Here is a 9,295-nt window from a genome sequence, read left to right as displayed (position 1 = left end):
TCTCTCTCGCTCGCTCCCGCTCGCTCTCTCCCTCTCTCATCTCCCCGTTTATGTTTCTCGAAGTGTCGCGCGCGGGGCGGACGACGACACATTCGTTTCATTGCCGACCGTTTCGCTCAACATTTTGTCGAAGGAGTGTGGAGGGACGGATTATGGGACATGGGGCGGGGAGAGTAGTAGCGGGAGTGTGGGGGATGAATCGGGCGCGAAATCACCCCTGACGTCGACCTCGCGGCGGCGGCGGCCGAGGCCCGGACGGGAACAGGGGCGGCGCCCGCTGCGCCGAGTCGTGCCGCGGGGGACGCCTGCTGCAGGCGCGCCTGCCCGCCTTCCCTGTCGAAACTTTATTGCTGACATGCAAATTGTCTTTGGTGGCGGAAGTTTAATGAAGGCAAAAATGGTTTCTCTCTCTCTCTCTCTCTCTCTCTCTCTCTCTTTCTGCTCCAGTCCTGCTTCCCTCCTCTACTCGCTCTCCCGCCCCGCGGTGCAGCGAGCAGGCCCCGCAGGCGCCCGCCGCCTCCACCAGCTGCACGGGCCGACCATCCCCATCCCCCTGCCTCTGCAGCTGCAGCGGGAGGCTAACGAACACCTGACAGCTGCGGGTGATTGGCTGAGCGAGCTGTCCATTACTCTTCACACGGACTAACCTCACGACGACAGAGCAGTCCCCTCCCCCTTCTCTCTCTCTTTCTCTCTCTCTCTCTCTCCCTTTCTCTCTCTCTCTCTCTCTCTCTCTCTCTCTCCCTCCCTCCCTTTCCCTCTCTCCCTCATTCCCCCATTCCCTCCCTTCCTCACTCCCTCTCTCCCTCTCTCCCTCTCTCCCTCTCTCCCTCTCTCGCTCTCTCTCATGCGTGAGCTCATCGGGCCGAGAGCCGATCCCCGCGGGACAAACAAGTCGATTTACGTCACTAAAGGAATGCCTAATTACCCCTGCATTGTCGGTGGGCGGGCGTGGCACCGCAGAGCAGCGGGCAGCAGCGGGCCGTCGTCGTGGAGAGCCCGAGCTGGTGGTGGCTAGTAATGACGTTTGGCTTACGAGGAGAAAATTAAAGAGGCCTGCCTGACGAGGTGTGGATGATAAATCCAAGGCGCCTTAAATAAAGCCCATGATTGGGACGCCTCCTCCTCCTCGTCGTCGTCTCTCTCTCTTCCTCTCATTTCAGAGAGGCGGCCGAGTCATTCGCCAGGCTTTGTGCCTCTTCGCTGGTGGTCTGGGCCGGGCCTAGAGAGGCCTGGACGAGGGCCTACACTACGGCCCCACCCGCCCGGCTTGTGATCGAAAATACGGGAGAGGTGGGTAGGGCAGAGGGAGCGAGGCAGGGCGACTTGTCCTTGCGGCGGGGAAGACTTATTCCTCGGGCTTCAGCAGCAGGCAGCCGGCTGCAGCAGTATTTGGGAAAAGGGTTATAACACGGCACGTAACATAAAGGTATTTCTGCTCGCCGTGCGGGGCCCCCGCTGCTGCTGCTGGGGCTCCTCGGCGGAAACAGGCATTCCTCCGGCGATCGACGAGGGCCCCGTGTAGATGGCAGCAGATATAATGTTTAGTTGTTGTTTGTTGTGTCGCATATCGGACCGCTGGGCCGTGCGCCTCCCACAGCATCCGAGCTGGACCTGGACGCACTCACACATACACTCAGCTTTCCCGTCGTCGTCGTCCCGAACCTGTCGCTGCCGCTACGCTCCGCCACGCCATGCCACGCCCCGCCACGCCCCGGCTGTGCCCAGGTGACCGGCGCGCGGCCGGGCGGCGCGGGGGCCCCATAGGCCCCACTCCTCTCCCTGATGACATGCAGGCCTCGTTGTCCCAGCGGGAAGCGCCGCTGATGGCGCGACGTGGGGCCCTATACGACCACGTGCCCCGAGCGGGGCCGGCGGGGCCCGCAGCGTGGTGCACTGCCAGGGGAAAAAAAAGAAAACCTAAATCGACATTAGTCAAAACGACCAAAATAATAAAAAAAAATAACTCAAAATGGCGAAAAATACTAAGTCGATTGATGTGCTATATAAAGTTAGAAAAGACGGTCGTCTTTTGTTGAACGCGATGCGGACAGCCTCGGAGCTGGCCAGGCCGCGGTTTTATGGTAATGCTCTTTTCATGTAGCCCCGTTTGGTTACGGCCCGGGTCCCACAGCGACACTGACGCGCGAAGCAGACGCCGCCGTCGGAGAAGTCGACCCGACAGACTGGACACCTTCATTAGGTGGGGGCCTCCCATATAGGATCCCAACGCGCCCGCCCCGCGTATCTCTGGGATTTTTATTTATCCGCCCCCCCCCCTCCCTCTCCGCTCCTCTTCGAATCGAAAATTATGTACAAACCGTCATGTTATTTGTCTGCTTTGCGGTGTATGTACGTGTATACGCTGGCCGGGCCCTTTCCCCACGCCATAAGGGGCCGGTGACGTGCGCGGCCGCCATTACACCGGCTCGTGTACAAATCAATTACACGAACCCCCGCGAAGCGCGGCCGGGGCCGGCCCAGCGAGGACCTCCCCACCTGGAGCCGGAGCCTGCCTTGGACTCCATCCGGCCGGACGCCGCCCTACCACCTGGACTACATACACACCACCTGGACTTGTAGTACCTGGCGTCCCACCTGGAGCCGCCAACCGCCGCCTGGAGAACCCTGAAGTATACATGGGATCATCGATTAGGAGTCTACCAGGACAGGGGGCCATCTCTGCTTGAGAACCTGGATTGGACAGACCATATGAGGTGAACTCCACCACGATTTAGCTTAGCTTCAACTTAGACTCCGCCTGGGCCTGGGGTTGTACACCTGGACCTGGAGTCGTACACCTGGACCTACCTGGACCTGGAGTCGTACACCTGGACCTACCTGGACCTGGAGTCGTACCGGGTGATTCATAGAAGATGCAGGTGAGAGCGGGTTTGCCTACCCGCTCTGCGCGTAAGGCGCCATAGCCCCTTGGGTAGGCAAACCCGCCCGCACCTGCGTCTTCTCTGAATCACCCAGTACACCTAGACCTGGAGTCGTACATCTGGACTTGGAGTCGTACACTTGGACTTTGAGTCGTACACCTAGACCTGGGGTCGTACACCTGGACCTGGAGTACACCTGGAGAAGTCGTGGCAGAGGGGCGGCCGGCCGCCGTCACGGTCCGATGGTTTCAGCCCCACGATGCATCGTCTCGCGGGGCAGCTGCGTCGGATGCCGGCCGGAGCCCAGCCTACAGATGGAAAACTATTTGTATTTGTTTCAAGTTTATAAATGGGGCGGGTAATCGACAGGTACCCGCGCAGCCGTTTGTACGACACGGTGACACGATGGAGTGATGGCGACGCGTTTGTCACCGAACACCTCTAGTTTTATGCCGGCTTTGCGGCTGTCACTCCAAAGTGTGTGTTCCGACGTACCCACTCTCTCGCCAGCTTAGCTCTGTGATTCATAGCCGCATCTGTGTGTGTGTGTGTGTGTGTGTGTGTGTCAGTGAAAGGGCTACACGCCTCATTATCCGCAGGTAATGATTTATTCCAGGCGTTGTTATTTGCAGGGCGGCCTTTTGTTTCCTTGTATGATGCTGCTGTTGCCGCTTGTTGTTTGCTGCTGCTGCTGCTGCTGCTGCTGCTGCTGCTGCTCGTTGCTTGCTCTTATTTCCGCCCGTGGTGTGTTCTTGCTGCTGCGAGGAGGAAGCAATAACAAGCCAAAGGGCGACAAGGATATCCCTCCGCGACGCGGGTATGGGAAATTTAGAGCAGCAGGGTCAGCTGGCAAAAGGGTGGCCGTACACAGCAGTATAAGGGACACGCAGTGCGCCGCCGGGATGATGAGAAATCCTAAAGGGCCGGACGGCCTGATAAGAAAACACGACGACGGTCGGTTGGGTCAATCTAATAAGAAGGGGCCGGGGCCTGCTGCAGCCACCGTATGGTCGCGTACAGGGGAAACCTTTTGATGGCCGGTTGCTATGCCGCTGCTGCTGCTGGGGCGCGCCGGTCGGGCGGCCGGGTTAGTGTTGTCACCCGAGTCGGCCTATTAATTAAGATTAAGAAGGATTACATGCTCAGCCGGTACCTGTTCAGTCCTGCTCGCCGGCGGCAGCAGCAGCAGGTGCAGCCGAGCGGTGACCCGCCGCGGTGAGCAGCGCCCTGGGCCTGTGGGACTCCGCAGCGGGTGACTCAGCCACCCGACTGATAACACGTATGCTCCTCGTTATCAGGGCAGGTTGAGTAACAAACGCGCGACGCGCGCCGCAGCGAGCCGCGGCGGCCTGCACATGCACACACTACTTGCGGGTCCAGTGGAAAATCCAGGCGCCTTCTCCAGGGGAGGCGTCCTCCAGGCCGATCACAGGGAAAGGTCGCGGGGTGGCGCCAGGCGCCCTTGTGTCCCCCTGGCGTTCAGGTCTCTGCCTGAGCCGCGACAAGCTCCTGATTTATCACCGCCGTCACTCCGGCCTGGCTACCGCCGTTTTTTATGGTTTTCCCCCACCTCTCCGAAATACTAATGTTGAAAATGTCTGTGTGTTTATATGGCTGTGTGTTTGTGTGTTCTTTTCTTTGCGCCAGCTCGACAAGCTTGTAACACCTCGTATGCGCGAGTTGTTTTCGGTCCTCCTGTGTCAGAACGAGGAAAAAGGATTGCCCTCGCGTTTGTCTATGCTATCTCGTCCTGGAAGTTTTTATTTTTTTCTGTTTTGTTTTTTCACGTATTTTGCCAAAGATCGCCGCGACTGAAATCTAGTTTCTGACATCCTCCGGTCCATCGGACGCATCGCTGCTGCTCCACGACTGGGCGGCCCCGTCCGTCGCGGGCAAACCGCCGCTGCAGTCGAAGTAGTATTTTATCGTCGGGATCCTGGACTATAAGCCTCTGTCTGCGTCTCCCCCTTGCGCAACACAATGCTCGGGCCCGGTAAGGAGGTGCACCCGGGCGGCGGGGGAGGCGTGGTGCGGCCGGAACAAGGACAGCTTGTCAGCCTCATCAGGATCGTAAAGCCCTCCGCCCTACCGGGGGCGTGGCGTGGCGGGGCGCGGCCAGGTGGCCGGCAGGACCAATAAGGCACGCGGCCAAACGACGCACATTTTTGCCATTCGGCGCGGCACTATGCGCCGTCGCAGGTCTGGTTTGGCCTCCACGAAACTACAGAGGAAAGAGGTTCATTCAATTTGAGCGGCGGTGGCGGCGGCGGTGTCCCTCCTGGGACCACAAGGGAGTGGTAAAGGGTCATTGAATGGGAGAGCGCCGTCCCTGGGAACGGGCGGGGGTGGCGGGGGCAGGGCAGGGGACGGTGATGAAGCTGTTGATCATATCGATAGGCGAGGGTGGGCCGGCCGGGTCTCGGGGGGCGGGCCTGAGGGGCGGGCAGGACCCGGCATACCGACCGGCCCTAGTGGCTATATTATTCCATTGGCCGGCCCAAGTGTTGATTTGATTCGTTAATTGGTCCCGTCATCGCCCGGTGTACCCGCTCAAAGCGCCCCGCCCGCCTGCCCGTCTATGCCGCAGGCGAGGAGGAAAATTGGTAGTATCGGTGGAGACAGGTGGAAGAGAGATCCAGAAGGTTTCACGTGTCTCGGGGAAGCCGTCGTCTCTTTTCCCCCATCTCCTTTTTAACCCGCCGCGCAATCAGAGAACGTCTGGGAACGTCCGTCGCCGGGATTGCAAAAAGGGGGGGGGGGCATGATGACGATACGTCATCTTAGATTAGTGTGGGTGCGAGCCTCGGACGCGTGCGGAGTGATGGAGAGCTAAGCAAAGTCTTCGCTTATCAAAGCTCAATCGCTGTAGAGGGAGGGACTAGCGATGGTGTGACCAGTTAGTTCAAACAGCTAAACCCCGCGCCGGTGCTATTTTTCGATTGTGTCTGAACGGTAATCGGCGCGGCAGGCAGGGGGGATTAAGTAAGTGATTTCGTTCCTATCGGTCGCGAGAGAGCGCTCCTACTACGATAACAGCGATGTGGGTGTCGGGCGTTTGACAGAGACGCATTGGGCTCTGCAAAGTAGATTCCGAAGAAGATCGTTCGTTCCCATGTGAGTCGTGCCAAAGAAAGGGAAACCACCACTCTTATAAAAATCAGTTATATTTTTATTGTTTTAAAAATAAAATAAATATGAGAGAGACGAGCTCGTGGGCTTTGGCTCAGGTTGATACATATTGCTACATGTTACCACATAATTGCACGTGTTTTACATGTGTTCTTTTTTGGCGTGTTCGTAACATGAGTAAGAATTTTTTGAAGTCACGTATATAGATGTTTTTCTCCGTTTTCAGTGCTAGGAACATAAGTTATATTTGGTAGATTGGCTTCGCCTATTGGCCCCAGACGATGAGGAGGTAGCTGATCTTCTCCCCGCGCTTGCTGTCGAACCTGAGGCTGGCGCTGCGCTGCCCCACGCCGCCACTCAGAAGGGTGACGGCCGCGTTCTTGCCGGTCCGCAGCTGGTCCACGACCTGGATGCAGTGGATGGTGGCGTACGGGGAGCTGATGCTCACCGTCTCGGTGTTGACCCGCAAGTAGGTTGCCGCCTTGTACACCGTCTTTGATGCGAGTTGCCTGAAAAAAACCACAAGAAAAGCGCATTTTAATTCACGTCATGTTCGTCAAAAGTGTACCGGTCGTTGTCTTATCTAGACAGGCGTGGCTGCAAGGACGACAGAGCGGCAGTATGCTGTTAGTAACTGTGCGCTCAGAAAACAACTTCTACAGTTTTCTCATCGCATTTCGCTTAATTACAAGTTTGGTAACAAGTATTTGAGTATGGGTGACCTCATTCACGACTTTTCTTGGCAAACATCAGATTCTGACGTTCTATTTAATACAACATCTTGAAAGACTTCATTCAATACCCTGCCTTACTCACTTGTCATAAGGGTACACGCCTCCCCAGGTGATGCTCTGGTCGTGAGACCTGGATGTTGTTGTAGAGGGCCTCCTCGTAGTCGGCCTCCTCGTGGTGTACCTCGGCGTGGTCGTCCTGTACCTAGGGGTGCTCGACGCGCCCCATCCCAGGAGGGCCTTTGGAGGGAAGGCGACCAAGTTCTCGGCCAGCTCGACCTGGGGCTCCACCTCGGCGAGCTCGGCGTCCACGGTGACCTCGGCTGAGATGTCATTGCTCTCCGCGATCCTGGCCGCGGACGACGTCGTCCAGGACGCCGCCGCGAGGCACAGCAGGACGACGAGGGTAGCGGAGCGAGCCATCTTTGTCGCTGGTTCGGCGTGGAATGAGCCGCTCACCTAGCTGCCCAACTTTTATCGCAGGCTCGGGGGCTATCGGGCCCTGAGTGACGGCGGCGGCAAGGTGGTGTGACGTCACGACCGCCTCGGTATACGTCATCATGGGATATGATGGTATGACAAGGGTCCTGCCATTTACCGAGAACCGACATGATCTGCATACAGCAAGTTTCTTGGCTGATAACGAGAGATGAGTGTTTTTTTCCGGAGAGAGTACGACGGGTAGTTAAGGGCGATGGTTTCAGTTTCCTCCATGGTTCCTCCCGGTGCCATTATGAAGTGTTATTGGCACTGGCAGTGCCAGCCATATTTGTGTGCCGAGAAAGAGGATAGACGAGTCTTTTTTTTTTTTCAAAACACCAGCTCCACACTTGCCATGTTACGGAATTGTCCATACATTTGAATTCACTAACGCCCCCAACGATCCCCGGTAACATAATGGAACTGTCGACCGACAGTCAACAATTTTTTCGAGAATAAGAGACCAATGGTTTGGGAAAACGACGCCACTCGCATAGCCAGGTGACGGTAATGAAATCAGTTATTTGAAATTTGGAAATTTGAAACTAGATATCACACTTTTCCCCGAAGGTGCTTCAAACATATATTTGTCATGTGGTTCTACCAACCCAGGACAACCTGGAAAGTCATGGGGAAAAGAAAGGACAAAACAGTTTGCTCGATCATCTTGTTTTTCCTGACATTTCGTCGGAGCTGAAATAGGGTGCGATCCGCGGTGATTCAAAACGAACTGACTCAGTATCTAATCTCTAGATGCACGGAAAACCCCCCAGACTTAAGAGATGGGCTGTTACTAGCTGTCGTAATGAGGGTTTTTAAAATGTAATTTTCATCCTTTTCGGGTTCGATAGACTGGAATTGGCCCCAATAGATCTTCAGATCAAGCCTGCTTAACTTGAACGGCGTCATTAAATTTTGGAGGGGAGTTTCTCATGCCACACCCTAAAACCTACCCCAGATGGAAACTTCGGATCGGAACAATCGTTCATGCAGTGTTTGGAGCAAGTGCTCAGCCAGAAATCCAATGTGGAAATTTGGTCGACCGACGCGAAATCGACGTTGATTCAATGGGACTTCGTAACCCAAATAGACGAAGTTTCGATTTCGACGTCGATTCGAAACTCCATTTTGGCTTAGGTGCTGCAACCGGCTTGTTCGAGATTCCGTGTGCCTCTAGTACCAAATCCCTTCATACATAATACTACCTGCTGGGTACGTGTACACGGCAGGTATGACAGCACACGGGAGTAGGGGCACAAGGTTTATTGGAGCCATGCACAGGGCACACAAGTGGTAAACACAAGAAAAAGCCCTTCACAATTTTGCCCGGGATAAAAACGAGAAAAACCCTTGAGTTTAATATTCAGTCGTCGCTTGACAGCTTGTAAAGGCATGACAAGTCATTACCACCCCAAGAAATGTGTTGATTTGGTTGATTGCTATGTTGCATTCCATTTCCACATCAGCCAGATTTTTTCCTGTCTGTGGGCTGAATTGTGTATCTGTCTGTTTGTTAAAAGTTTTTCAATTGAGTAAGTAAGTACACTCCGTTGTGTGCATTAAACCTTTTTTGAGGTCCATTCATTGTGTTCAGGGCTTTAAGGAACTGATGAAGAACATGCATGTACTGCCTTTGTAAGGATTTATTCTATTCGCTTTTCACACTCGTTATCCAAAACTTATCAAGATCAAATAATACCGGAAAATCACAGCCTTAAGTCCGTTCTTGTCATTTAGACGCTCTACTGGCCCCAGAGGATGACGAGGTAGTTGATCTTTCCTCCGCGTTCGCTCTTGAACTTGAGCTCGGCGTTGTACTGGTTGATGCCGCCCTTCTGCAGGGTGACGGCCGCGTTCTTGCCGTTCTTGAGCAGGTCCACGACCTGGATGCAGTGGATGAGGGCGCCGCTCGAGAACTTGACGACTTCCTTGTGCACCGTGAAGATCGTCGAGGAAACGTACACCGTCTTGCTCGTGAGTTGCCTGAGAGAAGAGGGCCGGGTAAAGAATGAATGAGCGATTTGCATGCGACGGCTAAGTGACAGCCGAGAGAGAGAGAGGGGGGGGGGG

At 55.4% G+C, this 9,295-nt stretch overlaps 3 protein-coding genes across 4 annotated transcripts in view; 1 reads left to right on the top strand and 2 right to left on the bottom strand.

Moving 5' to 3' along the window:
* The window catches only part of LOC113213107 (protein Wnt-5b-like), a 46,954-nt gene that overhangs the window by 23,858 nt on the left and 13,801 nt on the right, over positions 1–9,295 (top strand). The window lies entirely within an intron of this gene.
* On the bottom strand, positions 6,034–7,212 carry LOC113213094 (uncharacterized). The gene is made up of 2 exons (XM_026432038.2): positions 6,831–7,212; positions 6,034–6,523 (listed from the first exon to the last, which is right to left on the bottom strand). The coding sequence occupies exons 1-2, from the start codon at positions 7,166–7,168 to the stop codon at positions 6,280–6,282; spliced, it is 582 nt and encodes a 193-aa protein (XP_026287823.1). The 5' UTR covers positions 7,169–7,212; the 3' UTR covers positions 6,034–6,279.
* LOC113213095 (uncharacterized) overlaps positions 8,851–9,295 on the bottom strand; it is a 2,919-nt gene continuing 2,474 nt past the window's right edge. Inside the window, exon 2 of the mRNA XM_026432039.2 lies at positions 8,851–9,208. Coding sequence (XP_026287824.1) covers positions 8,968–9,208 — 241 coding nt within the window. The 3' untranslated portion in view covers positions 8,851–8,967. The remainder of the gene's footprint in view (positions 9,209–9,295) is intronic.

The sequence above is a fragment of the Frankliniella occidentalis genome, unplaced genomic scaffold, assembly GCF_000697945.3.
Source record: "Frankliniella occidentalis isolate FOCC.00 unplaced genomic scaffold, Focc_3.1 Scaffold63, whole genome shotgun sequence".
Taxonomy (NCBI): Eukaryota; Metazoa; Arthropoda; class Insecta; order Thysanoptera; family Thripidae; genus Frankliniella; species Frankliniella occidentalis.
This window is presented reverse-complemented; position numbering and strand designations above follow the sequence as displayed.

Excerpts from the sequence above, each read along its gene's own strand:
- LOC113213094 (XM_026432038.2), bottom strand. The coding sequence starts at position 7,168 with ATGGCTCGCTCCGCTACCCTCGTCGTCCTGCTGTGCCTCGCGGCGGCG. Across the intron at positions 6,524-6,830 it reads GGCGTGTACCCTTATGACAA|GCAACTCGCATCAAAGACGG; the intron begins GTGAGTAAGGCA and ends GGTTTTTTTCAG.